This window comes from Pelecanus crispus, chromosome 8, assembly GCF_030463565.1.
Source record: "Pelecanus crispus isolate bPelCri1 chromosome 8, bPelCri1.pri, whole genome shotgun sequence".
Classification (NCBI taxonomy): domain Eukaryota; kingdom Metazoa; phylum Chordata; class Aves; order Pelecaniformes; family Pelecanidae; genus Pelecanus; species Pelecanus crispus.
This window is the reverse complement of record NC_134650.1, coordinates 546,518-563,171: the sequence shown is the minus strand read 5'-3', so window position 1 is coordinate 563,171 and position 16,654 is coordinate 546,518. Positions and strand designations below refer to the sequence as shown.

The 16,654-nt window shown below is 54.8% G+C and overlaps 1 protein-coding gene across 2 annotated transcripts in view; it reads right to left on the bottom strand.

Annotated features, from left to right (window-relative positions):
* The window catches only part of PPP2R2B (protein phosphatase 2 regulatory subunit Bbeta), a 111,531-nt gene that overhangs the window by 13,028 nt on the left and 81,849 nt on the right, over nucleotides 1-16,654 (bottom strand). For both annotated transcript variants that reach the window (XM_075714983.1, XM_075714984.1), the window contains exons 2-4: nucleotides 15,764-15,861; nucleotides 13,528-13,693; nucleotides 11,072-11,184 (exon numbers count right to left, since the gene is read on the bottom strand). In XM_075714983.1, coding sequence (XP_075571098.1) covers nucleotides 11,072-11,184; nucleotides 13,528-13,693; nucleotides 15,764-15,861 — 377 coding nt within the window. The remainder of the gene's footprint in view (nucleotides 1-11,071; nucleotides 11,185-13,527; nucleotides 13,694-15,763; nucleotides 15,862-16,654) is intronic.

The following is a 16,654-nucleotide window of genomic DNA, read 5'->3' as shown; positions in this document are numbered from 1 at the left end:
GCCAATGGCCATGGCGGGCGCCCGCGCAGCTCAGGCTGGCAGCGCTCCGTCCCACCCTCACCAAGGAAACCTAACGCCTTTCTAAGCGTATGAACACAAGGACAAGCAGGCACGAAAGCCTCTCACTTTTGAAAGAGGCACCAGTACGGTTGGATTGCAGTGAGGCAGCGAGAACCCATTAAACCAGGCTCCCATCTCTGCTGCAGCAACTGTTCCTTTGAAAAAAAAAAAAATAAAAACCACTTCTGCCTTGTTTTGTCACTGTTAACCAGAATCTGAAATTCCTGGAGCATTTCTAACAGAAATATATTTCTTGAGAGAGCTAGGTCAGCACAGATTTTTCTCTCAACTTTTTTGCATTTGCTTCACAGTGAAGTGATGGAGGTAGGAGATGAGACAGGGAAAGGGAACGCACAGGGTAGGGACAGATGGAGGGACTAGAAACCGAGCTACACACGTTTGCCTTTATATTAATAAGCATAACTCATGTAAACATCAGGGAATGGAGAGATGCGGTACGAATAGCGCATGCAAGGAGCGGTGTAAGTAATAACTTCAGACGTAACACTCTTAAGGCAACTTAATACACTAGAAAGGTGTCAGTCTGTGCTCCTGCTTGCCAGTAAGCTATTCCCTCAAGCTACTTCATTACTGTGTGTATTATCTGCGTGCTGCCCAAAGAGATTTCCCATGGCTGCAGAGGTGGGGACGGGAGTGTGACAGCCAGCTCGAGTGACACTAGAGCACAGGGACTGCCAGCTCAGAGCCTGAGCTTAATGTGACGAGCCTGCCTGCTAATTCAGCCTGACACAGGCAATGATGCATCGTTTGCCGCTGAAGGACTCTGCTCAGCCATCTGGGGACGGAGGCTCGTGTTTTGCTCGGGGATTACAGGAACCGCCTGTCGTTCAGAGCGTCAGAAACACGACGGTTGTGCGAAGGGAAAGGGTTCGACGGCTACCCCAGGCCTCGCTGGGCACAAAAATAAGCACAGCAAAGGCTTCGGCAGAGGATTTCACTCAGCAAGATGATGCTGTGCAGCCCGACCTCACCTCGCGGCCGAACCCCAGGCCAGTCCCCATCCCCGGCAGGAGCCCAGCCGTGCACCGCCGCGCGAAGCAACCAGGGCAATCCGGGGCTGCGCCAGAGCAGCGCGGCCGCCTGCAGCTTCCAGCACCCCAGCACAATCCCGTACCCGATTCTTACAGCAGCTATCACAACCACAGAGCTAGGATAAACTCTTCAGCCAAGAAAATTCTCCACACATTACTTCAGAGCCAAATTCTGGGGTGTTTTTTATGCCTGGAGCTTGGTCTGTTACCAGATAAAACCCCACAAGAGGAACAAACCTGGTCACCCATGAGTATTTTGTTAAGGCAGGATTTTTTTATCTGCTATGGTGGCAAGAATCTACACTGGAATATGGAAAACAGCATGCCCCTTCTCACCCTGTGCTGTGAGCTTTTAGGAATAGCAACAATAAGTATTTCAACCTGAAAGCACTGACACTGTGAGGCAGGAGCAGCCAGGAAGGCACGGGGAGCACACACCGGCTTGGGGACCTCCTCCCACGACAGCAGAAATCGTGCAGCAGAAGGCAAACCCCCATCTCAGGATGGCCAAGGGGAGCAGCCGCCGGCTCGACCCCCGGTGCCGGCACTGACGCGTGCCCTCGTCGACACGCGCATCACGGGCAGAGACATGGTGCCGTCTGCCGCCCCCTCCCCGCTCGCCACCACGGGACTGCTCTTGGCTGCGTCTCTCCCAGCGCACTGCCTGGTCCCCAGCAATGTAACTCCCAGCGCCCCGGGGCCCGTTCAGTGGCTGACGGACACCTGCATCACATTTCTGCTTAATGTACAGTAAAGGAAAAGAAAGGGTGGTTTGGGGGAAGACCCTGCACGCTGCTCCGGGTGCCGCAGCCACACCACCCCGAGCCCAGCTGGGCAGGCAGGGAGCGGCAGCGGTCAGTGGCAGTGAAGAGAAAGGGCCCAACAAATGGGGGAACGTGACAGCAACTGAAACTTGGACTTTTTATTTTTTTTAAGCACACAGAGTCCAAGCCAGTGTCTGCCTAAACCACCCGGCTCCCACGAGGATTGCCATGGCAATCCTCAACAGCGCAGAGACCTCCTCAGTGCATCCCTTCTTCAATTACGGAGCCAACCTGCAGGGCAGGCTCTGGTATTATATATACCCATTATTAAAGGGTAATTCAGTGTAACAAACCGCATCAAGTACATAGAAAGGCTGTCAAATAAAATAAACCACTAATAAATTAAATTACTTTCTGTTTTCAGGAAAGGGGGGGGGGGGGGTGCCAGTCATTTTTCATTTAAAATAAAATATGTCTTAATTTTCTTTCTGCCTTTAGCAGGCACCCCCTGCAAAAGAGCCGGTCCCACTCACTCAAAGCACACATGACACGCGATTCCTCGCTCCTTGTTTGGTGAAGGCTTCCCCTTTCCTGAGTTAATGAGGCACTAATCCTCCCTTGAGCTGTAAAATTCATTTTCTCCGTGGTTGTGGCTGGGGGCTGGAGGGAGCCAGCGTGCCCTGGCCCCTTCCCACCATCAGTGCCATGTTTCCTCCTGCCACCTCCAGCTGCCGAGCAAAGGACCGCAGCGCAGGTAACGCGATGGCAGTAATTGCTGCCGCTTCACTACTTTGTCCCCTGTTCCCATCAGGTTTCCCACTTCCATTGTCTGTCATGTCAACTGTCACCAAATGCTCCCTGCTCCCGGGGGAAAAGCTTGGTGTGGCAGAGCTTCTCGTCGTCACTTACGGCGCTGTGATGGACGTGGCCTGAAGAGATGCAGGGATTCCGTGTTTCTCAGGAAAACCTCGTCCTCTGCCCAGAGGTGCTAATGTGGCATGCAGCGTTTTCAAAACACAAGTCAATATACCGGGGGGAAAAGATTAAGACCTCAGCTCCGGGATGACATGGCCACATAACGTCTCACAAGCACAAGTCCGATGAGTGCTGGGTTTGAGCAGCCCGTCACTGGGGGTCAGACCGGTGACACGAAACCCCCAGCACAGCCCCGCAGTGAGATGGGACCCAACCACCTACATGCAAGGCGAAAGCGCTGCTGGGAATCCTGCTCACGGGAAGCCAAAAATCCCTAGAGGGTGTGACTTGGACAGGGCTGGCTCATGAAGGGAAAGCCCAGCGCAGACAAGCACAGCAGTGATGCCGCCCGTGGCCCAGAAAGCTGCCACTGCGCCCCAGCACCGCCCTGCTGCGGGTCCTGCACCCACCCCTGCACAGTCTTCTGGCCACGGGCAGACGGGGGAGACGGCGACCGCAGACTTGTCAGCATTGGGACCACAAACCCATTTCTGTGTAATGGAGAAGGCTTTGCTCTCAGTTACCTCCACGGAATCCTCTTAGCACAACGGAGCTGCACTAGACTTAATGCTGAGATACAAATCTGACCCAGATTAGTAGCCATTAAAAAAAAAATCAGTAAATAATCCATTTAGGTGTCTATCCGGTCCCCACCTCGTCAGGGGTTACCAAGCGTCAGCACCAACTGCAGCCAGAGCTCTGCAATGATCTGCTATGTGCAGCGGGACCGGCAGCAGGTCAGCGGCTGTAACGGAGACTGCAGAGCAGCTCCCACGGCGTCCAGCTCGGCGTGTACGGCAGCACTCGTGTCTAACCGCGATGCTGCAAACCAGCGGGCTGGGCAGAGCTTTCCTCTCCTTTTGCGTTCACAGCTGGACAAGCTCTGCCCTTTCTGGTGCGAGCCGAGCTGCGGCAGCAGCTCCAGGCCAGCGTGGCCGGCCAGGCGTAGCCCCGCTCCTGCCAGCCCACCCGCCCTTGCTCCGCACGAGCGCTGCCTGGCACGTGGTTTGCTCCGCAGCCTTGGCGAGCTGGCAGGACTTGGCCAAGCGGGATTAGTCACAGCCGAAGCCCAGATTAACCCTAGCCTTGGGTTTGCAAGAAGGAAAATGTAATCCAGTTCCTGGCAAATCAGAGAGCAGAGCTAGCTGCTCGGGGATAAATCTGGCAAGGTTCTTCACCTGCTCCAGCAGCTGAGCTCCTCTGAATGTGCTCCCCGATGGTTATTTCCCCCGATGGTTATTTCTTACCTACAAAAGACATATTCTGTAACCGGCCAACGCTGCCTGCAGATTAGTATTTTGCAGACAAAATGTGCATCAGACACTATTTTCATGGCAGACTGACAATTTCATGCTCTTCAGGATTTTGCCTTATTGGACCTTCCCCATGAAGTGTGGAAGGTACCTTCCCGCGGGAGGATAAACCTGCTATCTCATTACCAGTCCATGTAGCTGACAGAGCTTCTGGTTTCATCTCTTTTCCCTAGGCATTTCCCTCCCTGCTAAGCATCACACTAACACCGTTTCTTCTGGTGCCTGTTACCGAGCCTTTTTTCATACAATGAAACGCAGGCACAGACTTGCTGCCAGCTGCAGATCCCCCTTCACGTGTGCAGGTCCAAAAGGTGCAGGCTGCCCCAGAAGGGTCTGGGTCCCAGCTGGGGGGCCAGGAGCAGGGGGAGGACCACGGACGCCAGGTCTGCAGGGAGGACGGTGCAGCCGGCGCTGCAGCACCGGAGCGGGAGCGTGCGCTGCCAGCCGGAGCCGTGTCCAGCTTCTCCATGACCGCTCGGGCACGGATGCTGCTGGCACACCGCAGGGCGCTGGCACCGGCACTGGCAGCCGCTCAGCACACACTCGCAGTTGCAGGAGTGGGAGCTGGGGTGGGGAGAAGGTGTGACACCGAACCTGGCTGCATGCTGAGCCCCCGCCGCACCGTGGGAGCGGGCAAGGGCTGCAGGAGCAGGCGGCAGGTCCCTGCGCCGCCTGCCCCGTGCCCGCTCCCGCAGCCCCCGGCCCTGCGGCAGGGCAGAAGCGGGGCTATCTCCTTCCGTCCCCACGTGGACGCCCCAGCAGAAGCCAAGGGGAGCCATCCGTGGGCAACGGGTCCCAGCCGCAATGGGTACCGAGCCACAGGAGCACCTGCCGCGCCCTGCTCCATCGGCACCGAGGAGCCGAGTTCAAAGCCTGCAGTTGGTCCACGTGGGCCATGTTCGGGCCATCAACACAAATACCCCCGCAAAAACAGGGCCACTTCAGGAAGGGTTTTTAGCGCAAGGCTGAGCATTGGCTGCAAGTGTTGTTCCACATACAGCCCAAATCATCCCAGATTTCCTGTTCTTTGTATATTTTTTATAGCATGATAGGATTTTGTTTGTTTGTAGCTGAGAATTTGTCCTAGTTCAGTTATTACACTCCAGGATTACTTTCACCATCTGTACCTAAATTCTGAAATAAGTTTGCAGAAACCTCAAAGAACAAACAGAACATTTTTCTTATCCGAAGTTAAAAATCCCAAATTCTTCACACCAATCTCATTAGAATTACATTCCCCTTAAAGATGTGATTGTTTGAAAAGATATTTTCTAACTAATTTCTCCCACTGAAAAAGAGCCAGTGTCAGTGAAATCCCACCTAGCAGTTTACAATTTTCCTACTTTTCCTGGGATAAGTGTGTAGAAGCACAGCCATGTTACCAAACACAAATTCAAAGCAATCTAAACCCGTTTGATAATTCTGCCCAGCACATTGTTTTTACAGTACGTCTAGACACAGATACCAGCAGTACAATTGCTGTGGAAAAGGAGATAAAAAAAAATCTGAAAGGTCAATTCCAGTCATCAGCATTTCAACATTTCAACAAATATTAAAAGGATGAATAGCGAGTTTTCACCAGAAAAGAAAGAATTCAACTCATGACCTGGGAAAAACAAAAAAATGAGAAAAGCAGTGGCAAATAGGGCTTCTTCATTTCCAGTGTCTGCAGAACGAAGCAGGCAGAGGTGCAGGCAGGGCACGCCGGCGGGCTGGGTGCTGGCACTGCCTGGGCCAGAGGGGAGGCCCCGCTCTGCAAACGCGCTGCGGCTGTGCCGTGAGCGCCCCGTCCCCACGCCCGGCCAGGCCCTGCTGTGCCTCGCAGCGTGCTGCCCATCCCTCCTGCGCCCGGCAGCCGTGGCGCGAGGCGCTGGCGCTGCCCGTCCCTCCTGCGCCCCGCAGCCGTGGCGCGAGGCGCTGGCGCTGCCCGTCCCTGGGAAACCACCGTTACCTCTGCGGTGTCTTCAGAGCCTGAGCCCTGCAGACTGGCCGTGCCTCAGCGGGAGACCGAGCCAAGCCCTTCCTCCTTCATACGGTGTTGCTTCAGGAGTGACAAAAATCAAGCGCCTCCAAGGCAGTAACCACACAGGTCCCCCGCACGTCCCAGACCAGCACGCCGGCTTCCCAGAGACGGCACTGCGTGGCGGTGAGCCCAGTGCTACCCTGCTCGGGCAGCGGGGCCAGGCTACCAAAAGGCAGCCAAGAATGCAAATATTACACGTTGAACTGCTTTAGAGCAACCTAAGCGACTAATGAAAATGGGAAAAATCCTTTTCTCTTTTTTAATTTCTGTGGCAACGGTTTGATGATGACCATTTTAAATTGATTAGTTCTGCCATATGCATTTTATAGCCAAAAAAAGCCAAATGTTTCACATTACCTTGTCATTTAAATGATAATGCTTTGGAGAATGTATGCAAGGAAAAGACAGACATATCTCTTTGCTGGGCAGCAATGCAGCAGCACAGCAGTCCTCCTCCGAAGCACCCCATCCCATCCCATCCCATCCCTCTCCTGTCACACAGCCCCGCTCTGGGGCTGCCCGTCGGGTGCACTGGATGCTGCAGAGCACAGCACAGCCTCCCCAGGAAACTGCACCCAGGGGCCAAGAAATCTGAGTGCTTTGGCAAAACGGGAGATATAAAACAGAACTGATGATGGATTTTGCTGGAACTGAGAGAGTGAAGTGGTAGCTCTTAATCAAAGAGAGATTTATGACAGCTACAAACACCAAGAACCGGGCACATCAACGCACCTGCTCATCGCACCCACGTCGCACTTGGCCTGGCAGGGTCATTCCTCACCCAGGGAGGTGTCCAGTGGAGACCACAGAAAACCACCCTGGTACCACAGCAATCCCCCGAGTCCTTAATAACCTGGGCGAGACACAACCCTGCTGCCCAGAGCAATGGCCCCTGGCTCGTTGGGTGCCCATCAGCCAGCCTGCAGGGTGCTTCCATACTTCCCAACATTTTAAAGCGCTTGAGGCAGAGATCAGCTGCCTGGGCCAGGGAAAGTTGTTCCCACATGATACCTGAGCTCCCCTGGGTTTCCCTGGGACAGAGGAGTGGAGGCAGCAGCAGCCCCTCCCGAGACCCCCGACCAGAGCCCCCGCCAGCGCCGGGGAGCCCCGGCTGCTCTCCCCGCTGCGCATGTAGCTCAGTGGAGTAAGAAATCCCAGCCTGGCTTGAGAAGGCACAGTGGCCCGGTACGAGAACATCCTTCAGCAGCAGCCTCCAGCAGGCACAGCGGGGAGGCAGGCGGCCATCCCTGCGGTGCCCGGAGCTCAGGCGTTACGTGCCAAGGCAGCGCTGGCAGCACAGCCTGCTGCTGCTGCTTCTCTTTAAACAATGTACAGATCAGACCCTCTCTATAGCAAAGGGAGGCCCGGGAGCTGCCTCTCCCGGCTGGTTCCCCCCGTTTTGCTCATGGGAGGCACAGACAGCGCCTTGCCGCACACAGCACCCGGGTGCCCGCAGCCTTCTCCTCCTGCGGCGGGGACGGTACCGGTGGGAGGATGCACACCAGTGTTTCACCGCAGTCTGACTTGCGCTGTGAGGGATCAAAGCAAACACATGCTCTATTTTAAAAGATTTAAGCCCTGGATATTATTTGTGTTAATTATTTCCTGCATGCATCCCATGGCGTAGGTTCGGCTGTACACCGAGCAGCACTCGAGAGCTCACGGAGGCTGTTAAATGAGGCTGAAGGGCTGTAGCTATTAGACTGGGGGCTATCCAAATAAGCAGAGCTCTTTTAATGACAGCAAAAGCCTTACTTTACAGTCTGAGCAGAGTTAAATATTCCTTTTGCACTATGTGGGTTAGAAATTCCTCAGAGAACAATGCTCATCAAGTACATTTAAACCATTACGATGAATAGGTAAGAGATGATTGCAGCAAGGTGGTTTTAAAACCCTTTTTTGCTTGTCTGTGGTTGAAAATTAAACTGTGGATGGATGCGGCTTTACTCCAAAGCGCAAGCATCACAGACAATTAAACGTCAAAGATACACCAAGCTGCAGCAAAATGGTTACAGCTATGTAAATATCTGTATAAGTAAAATCATCAAAACATTAGATCAAACCAGGGCTGGCAGAAGACTCCTCAATCTTCCGTCCTCAGGGACAGCAGCGTTGCACAGGCAGATACTAAGAACTGTAATACCGAGCATTTACATCGTGTTTTACCTTTTCCCATTGCCATGAAGCAGGAGCCGTATGCTCCCGTGGGGCTGCTCGCCAGAGAGCAGGGAATCGCAGCGCTTTATCTCATAGCACAAGGGAAGACACCCAAGTAGCAAACTCCTCCAGCCACACGGCATCGAGCTGCTACCAGGAATGAATGGACTGAAAGTAAAACAAAGGCTGAAACTTTTGAGGCAGACAGTGGACTCCAATAAATACTGTCCAGTTCTCTGATATTTCAGTAGGACTTTCTACAGGGGGAAAAAAAATCACAATTCCTTGCTTCCCTGACAAACTCCAGCGACTGCTGCTGCCTCCATCCACGCCAGCACTGCAGGAGCGCTCCCGGCGTGAGCAGGGATGGGGCAAGCGGGTGCCCCATGGGATGGGCTAGCTGCGCCCACCCCAAACACGGCCCCGTACGCTGCGGGGCTGGCCCACATCCTCGGGAAATCCCTGGCACAGCACTGCCCAGGGCCGGCCCCGGCACCAGCCACGCTGGCAGCATCTCTGCATCCCTGCCCCTCCTCAGGGACGCCCCGCTGGGCACTGGCAGTGACGGATGGGCCGGCTGGTGCAACTTCAGGTTAGGCACTTGCAAAAACACCCAGGTTGATTTTTGGCTCCGCTTCAGCCCTGCGGTCGCCAATTCAAGCGCCAGGATGCGGTCAAACGCAAATAGCTCACGCCAACAATCAATAGCGAAGATGAGCACGACAATTATTTATTTATTTTCACAACCACATCGCCCGTGCGCCCCGCCGAGCCGTCATTACCCTCACAGCGGGCTCCAATCGATCGACAGCCGCTTCCCGCCGGCACAGCGGGAGCAGACGGGGGAGCGCAGAGGCAGGTCCGAGACGGGAGCCCAGCCGGCCAGCTCGGCACTCCTGCACCCACCGCGCGTCCGCCCCAAAGCAAACACACGGAGGCTGCTTGTTCTTCCCACCCCGCTGTCTGTCACACGGCTAAGAGGAGGAACAGCGAAACGATAGCGTTAAGCACAGCAGTGCAAAGCCAACGTGAAGGGTGCCGTGGCGGGGGCGGCAGAGGCGGCACCGCACGCAGGAGAGGACGCAGAGCCAGACGGCCAGGGCCGCCCACGTGCTCCCCGTGGCCTCCCCTCGCCCAGGCAAGGGGGAACCCACCAGCGGGTGCGGGCGCACGGGGCTGCGGCACCGGCACACGTCACTGCGCGCTCCCCACGCCCGCCGGCCTGTGCTGACCGGCTGGCAGCCACCGCAGGCGAGACGGATGCCACGATGCCTGCAGAGCTGACAGTCAGGCCGACCCAAAAGATAAAAATGCGTTTTCAAAATGTTAAAAAGTTTCATTTCAAAAACGTCAAGGGAAGATTAAGCACTAACTGGAGCAACACCCCTTCGCACCGCTGTCTTTTGAAAACCTGCCTCCCAGCCCTGCAGAGGGTTGATAACCCCAGCTCCGACATCCAGATCCCAAGCAATCTCCTCCGACAGGCTGTCTAGGTAACGGTGTATTAGGCTGGAAATGCTGCCTGAAACATGACAGCAGATACATATATACATGAAATAAAATGTTTTCTTGCTCAGTAAAGAAAAATGCCTGCCAGCCTCAGGAGCAACTCAGTATGGAGACGAGAATTAACTACCTGTCTGAGGTTCTCAATGGCTTCATCTGTAGTGGAACTGGAAGCCATAAAAGTGAGCCAAGGGTAATCATAGCAACAATTTTACATATATAAATGTAAAAACCCCAAGTACTCAAAATGCAAATTGTGACAGGATGTTAATAAATCACAAGCTAGTCTGGTCTGATTAATGTCATGGCAAAATTACTGCATGCTTGGCATTTCTAGGCCTATGGGTTAAAGGAGTTATTGTCTGTTTCTGCTCCAATATCAGGCGGACGGGAGCACAGCTTCTCCCCGTTTGCAGAGGGGCACCCTGCTCACTGCTGGGGGAGGCCAATGGAGCCCACACGCTCGGGGTCTCCAGCGCTGCCTGCACCCGCTGCCAGAGCTCCGAGGGCACGGGGTGAGCTCTGATTGAATTAACAGGGCATGCACCGCCTCAGGCTGGAGCTGGCTCTTTATATGCAAATTGAAGATCATAAACAGCTATCCCAGGGCAGCACCGGGGAAGAGCAAATTTGCTGGCACTGCTGGCCAGGCGCGCTCCCGGGACAGACACGCTCCCGGGGCGCAGGGGCGGCTGCTTTAATGGGTCTGTGCATCCATCCTCCTTGCAGTAAATGGAAAACGTAGCCTTAGGTGTTTACATTTGATTCGGGAAGCCGGTTTTAATCCCCTTAGGCTGGGAGGAAAACTCATTTAGAGAAAGTACTTACGCTCCTGAAGCAGAAGTTGCGACTGCGACTGCACTAAGAAGGGAGGGCTCATTAACTGCCTCCTCGCTGGGACGGGCACACAGGGCAGCGCAGCAGCAGCACCGCGGCACTGGCGTACCCGAGACGAACCACGGCGCCTTGCGGCACGCCTGCCCAGAGCTGGCACAGCCTGGGCACCGCTCCGGCAGCAGCTCCCTCCTCTGCTGCTGCGCCCGCACGCCAGCCAAAGCGCTGGCCTCCAAGGCAAAGGAGCACGCCCTGCCCTCCGACGCCGAGCTGCCGCACGACGAGGGCACGACGGGTAACGCAGCACTCGGGTGACGCCGGCAGCAACTTTCACCCAAGACCCTGAAGAGAAAGGCTCCTGGCCAGCCTTGGTCTCCCCGCACTCACCCGTAGCATGGTGATCATGGAGGGGTCTCGGAGGCGGCCATCCTCATCTTTGAGGTTGTATCCCTCCGGCCTCTTGTCCCGCTCGCTGACCTTCCATAGCTTCACAGTCTTATCTGGGGGCAGGAGAGAGGAGAGCGTTAGGGCTGGCTGCTCCCCCACGCCAAGGCCACGCCAGCTGGTTTAACAGTGAAAAGTCCGCCGCGTCCCCACCTGCAGCTTGCTGCCAGTGGTCACGGGAGAGGTACCTCTCACCGCAGCGCGTTATCCCCAGAGCCCTCGTTTTCCTGTTCCTGCCAGACAACTGCCGGCGCGTTTATTCCACACGTAAGGAGATGGTTGAACAACAGAACTGAACTATAGGATTAATGGAGAAATAACAGAAGTGATTTCCCAGGGCTCGGAGCCTCAGAGGTCATGCCCTGAATGCTGGCGTTCGATATAGCGAGCGATGGGGCCAAGCTACCCCCCGAGGAGGTGACGAGGCGCTGGCACCGGGACGGGGCAGCTCGGGCAGCACAGGGAGGCTGAATCCGACGTCCCGGCGATGGGCCAGCGCCACACACGGCTGCTCTGCTCCTCCCTGCCACCGACGTGCGCGTGTTGCACGCTTGTGCACGCACAGGCACAGCCCCCCCTCCCCACACCTGCACACCCACTGGAAAGCCAGCCGAGAGCAGACTCCCACACAAGACTTATTTCCTCCTACGTTTCCTAGCTCATACGGCAGTCATCCAGGGGCCACCGCTTATTTTTTGAGAGTAATTTCCAACTTAATTTAGCTTCTAGTAATTGGAAATGTGTTAAATAGCAAGGCTGCAGCAGCTCTCCTAATTCTGTCCCCGCTAGCTGCTCTGTTTCTCCTCTTGGACCCTCGCGCTGCAAACAGCCCCAGCCGTCCCTGCTGAGCCAGCCCCGTGCCGGCCCCTTAGGAAACACGAAAGAGGGACGGGGACGCCCGAGGGTGACTCGGGCTGCGTGTCACCCCGTGGGTGCCGGGGTGCCGGGGAGGCAGCCGCAGCAGTGCCCGTGCCGGCAGCAGGCACTGGGAGCTCTGCACGGCTTTAAAGCTCAGCAGGCACAGGGTGCCACAAGGTAAGTAATTTTGCTTCCGGTGGAGTTCACGCAGAAATGCAGCGTGCAATGAGCGGAGCAGAGCAATGGGCGATTCGCGGTTCCAGCAAGCTGGCTGGTACAACAGCACTGCGAGGGAGCAAAGCATGGGTGGAGGTACGCTGTCCCTGAAAGCTCCCCAAAGGAGGTGAAATGGTGCCTGGAACTCACTCAGAAGTCACCCTGACCTTCCCCACCCAGAAACCGCGCAGAGCCCAGCATCTACCGCAGACTGAAGGCAGCTCCGGACGCACCCCCGCAGCTCCCCGTCCCCTCCCGGCATCCCACCCACCCTGTGTCGCAACACCCCCCGGGGAAGGAGCCCCAGGAAGATGTGGGTTTATTCTAATAATGGTGTTTTCTTTCCTCTCTCCTGGCAGAGACTCTATCCATAGTTTATCATCACTTCCACCAGGTTTCGTACACAACTGTATCATCCATCTTCATTTTCTCCTTTACATGGCAATTCCAATAGAGTGCCATTAATTTTGTTTTTATTAACCCACTTTACTTCAGGGGGTTTCTATACGTAATGTTAGTTTAACAGTAAGAACAAAAAGAAACAGCATAACATGGGAGTATTTCTAAAAGAATCATTTTGACAACCTGCTAGCATATGAAACACCATCCCAAATGGAAAGATAATATCCCTGTTAATCAAAAAACTATTTAAAAACTCAATTAACAGAACATTATGCTCTATAATTAATCTTCATTGCATTTCAATGATTCTCCCCCCAAATGAGTTTAATAAGTCTTTGAATTTTATTACAATGATCAATAGAGTCAATTTTATAATACAAAGTAAGTTGGTTATGGAAGATAATTAGACCCCTCCTTTTCCCCTGAAGTAATTAAGTCACATCCATCTTAAGGTTCCATTCATCCCAAGTAATATTCCTGGATCCTCCTGATATTTATCTGAACATAACATGGAATTGCTGAGCTGAACGCAGCTGCAAATAGAAAAAAATCAGCTGCAGTTTTTCTTTTAAAAAAAAAAAAGCAAAAAAAGAGTTCCCAAGATCCAAAAAAATAGTACTAAAAAAAAAGTTGTCAGCAGGGGGAAAAGACTCCCACCCCTGCAGGGAGCGGATGCTCTGAAACAAGGACAAAGCCCCGTGCACAGGAACCAAGCTCTGCCAGACAGTTCTGGCCAGGTTCCTGCTCCCCGGGACACTGCGCTACCCTGAAGGGAGTCGACACTTTTTCAACATATATTTTTCCTAAGAAACACTTCAGAGAAGGCCCCATCTGGCTGTCAGGGCCAGGGATCCGAGGCGGTGGGATGGCAGCACTGGCGCTTGCCCAGCCGGCCCGCGCTGCCCGCGGCCACGGCCACGTACCGTTGGTGGAGAGCAGGAAATAGGCTGCGTTTTGCTGCGGGAGCCATCGTATCTTATTGATCTTCTCCTCTATCTCCAGACTCTTCAGGTAATCGAACTCCGGCTCGTGGCTCTGGAAGGTGCTGTAGACATTGTACTCTCCCCTGCGGTGGGGCTGGTTTTTGCTCTGCAGGAAGAGAACAGAGGAGTGTGAGGCGCAGAGAGCGAGCGAACATCTTCTGCTGGCTCTCTGGTTCTCTACGGTTTGTTAAGCGACGGCGAGCGCCTGGTCGCAGTGACGCAGCGCAGGTCTGAAAGCCAAGGCACAGCCTCTCCTGGCGCGGCGGCTTCCACGCGCATGTGTGCTCCGAGCGGGAACGGAGCGGGAACAGAGGGGGAACGGAGCCTGCCGCGCTGGCCGTCCCCGGTGAACGGCCGGGACCGAGCGCCGGCTCCTGCCGGGCGCCAAAACCAGCCCCAGAGGAGCCGCTGGCACCTCGCCACCTGCACAGGATGAGCAGCGTTCGCCCCGCGGGTGCACAAATATAAAGCAAGAATAAAGCACCCAAGTGTCGGGGTTCAGCCCCAGCAGCTCAGCACCACGCAGCCGCTCGCTGCCCCTGCCCCGAGGGATGGGGGAGAGAATTGGAGGAGTGAGAGTGAGAAACACTCCTGGGCTGAGATAAGAACAGGTTAATCATTGAAATAAACTAGTAATGATAATAATAACAATATAATAATGATGATAATAATAACAATATCCAAAGCAAGTGATGCCCAATGCAATTGCTCACCACCCGCCGACCGATGCCCAGCCAGTTCCCAGCAGCGATCGCTGCTCCCCGGCCAACCCCCCCAGTTTCCATACTGCCCATGACGCCGTATGGTATGGAATGGCCCTTGGGGCAGTTGGGATCAACTCTCCTGGCTGTGCCCCCTCCCAGCTCCTTGTGCCCCTGGCAGAGCATGGGAAGCTGCAAAGTCCTTGCCTGGCATAAGCAGCGCTGAGCAACAACTAAACCATCAGCGTGTGATCAGCGTTATTCTCATCCTAAATCCAAACCACAGCACTGTGCCTGCTACTGGGAAGAAAATGAACTCTATCCCAGCTGCAACCAGGACACCAAGAAAAGGACACAACCTCTGCAGGAATCAATGCTGCGTGCCACGGCTCAGACGCATAAGGTATCGTGCATCTGCAAATCCCACGTGGTGAACCACCCAGCACCAGGCTCTAATGGGGCTGAGGTAATTAAATGAAAACTATCGTGGAGAAGAACTTCCCGCACCCAGACAAGGCATTTGGGCCAGTGAAGCTCCGCTTGTCCCCTGGAGCGCAGTCCTGATCCAAAGTAGGAGCTGAATGGAATACACCCGCTGTGATGTTAGGAAGCGTAAAGCTCAGGAAAAGCAGTAGAATAATAAAATGAGAGAGAAATGAGAAATTAAATAGTGCTGGAAGGGTTGATGAAGTGTCTATGAGTGTAACCTTTAACCGATCGGTTTTCTCCAGCGTATATAGAAACAATTTTGAGGCTGTAACTTTGAGAAAAATTTTAAATTGTCATCGGACTGCGACATTTTTCATGGCCAGGCCTGACTCATCGCTTCCACTGCCGGCAAACACACCCAGAGGGGAGGACGGCTCCCGCCGGCTCAGACCGTGCGACGCCGCGTGCGCCGGGCCAGACCAGCTAACCGGGACGGCTTTGGAAACGGCGGGGAGCGTCCCCAGCGGCGGGGGTCCGCACAGCTGCCCCCGGGCAGGCGGCTGCGCGCACCAGCCAGGCGCCCGTGCTGAAGGCCAAGCACTCGCCGCTCCCGCAGAAGGCTGGGCAGGCCACAACCTCAAAAGAGAGTGTGTTAAAATCTCCTGGGGCAAAGTGTTTTGGAAGGGAAACATGATTGTTTCATCCATCTACGCTTTCTGGATGTTTTGGCAGTGCGGGAGGGTTTTTAGGGGGTGGTGTTAGCCATGAGACGGACACCCGCGGCACGCTCAAATGCACCGGCCTGATCCAAGTTACGCCCGGCTGCAGAGAGCTGCAACCAGAGCAAAGGGATGCAGGAAATGCAACGTGGTTTTGGAGGGTGTTTTACAAGATGAAATCTGGTCCCGCTTATGTTAATAGTCGCTTTTCAGATTGGAGTCTGCCAGGAGAGACCTGAGGTTAGGAGTGACACATACAGATTAGGAAACAGCAGGAAGCTTCTCTTAAAAGGATAAAATGGGCATTTTGCATTCACTGGCACTTACCTCCTGCTCACGCTGAAATATTACAACACGGCCCCCCTTGTCCCCTGTTGCTAGTAATTCTCCAGTGTGGTTGAATTCTACTGTAGAGATGATGTCAGCTGGAAAGAAGACGACAAAGACAATTTAAGTAACCGCAGATTGGTTTTCACAGGCGTCTAGAAAGCACCATTCCCAGCTACACGCCTTGTCAGCACTTCCTCCCCTGCGCGATCTCTAGAAATCTCCATTTTTCTATTGTCTATAATAACAATGGCCACAGCATTTTGGAACTTCGCTGTCATGAACCAAGACCTGCACACACTCCTGCCCCCTTGCCCCTGGCCAGCACCCCAGCAGCCGAATTCAGGGGTATTTCCATCTCCATGCTGGGCCTGTGCCAAACGCAGCCTGGGGACTGCCGCTGGCTGGTGCGGAGCTGGGCAGCACGGCACGGCACGGCACGGCGTGGCACGGCACGGCACGGCACGGCACAGCCCCCTGCACCCTGGGGAGCCGCCCCCACCGCTTTGGGTGATGCAATCGGTTCCCGGGACCCAGGCAGGGCTCAGTGCCTCCCGGCACCCCAGCTGTCCTCGCCCCAGCACCTGCCGGCAGCGCCCATGCACGGGGCAGGCTTTGCTCCCGCCCGGATCGCCTGCTTCCTCGCTCCCCTCCGACGCCCGGGCAGGTGGTTTGCCTTCACCCTTGGAGGAGAGGGAGCAGACGGGTGAAGACGCCTTCGTATTTTCCACCTGAACCCACCAGGCAGAGCAGCCTGGGTGACCACATCAACCGTGCCAGTTTTCTCTGCCCGTTGCTGAATCTTCCATCATCTGTCAAGGTAAATTAAAGTGATGCCTTTCAGCCCTCCGTCACCCCAAAAGCCACCACGCTTGCACTGCTCCCCTTCCC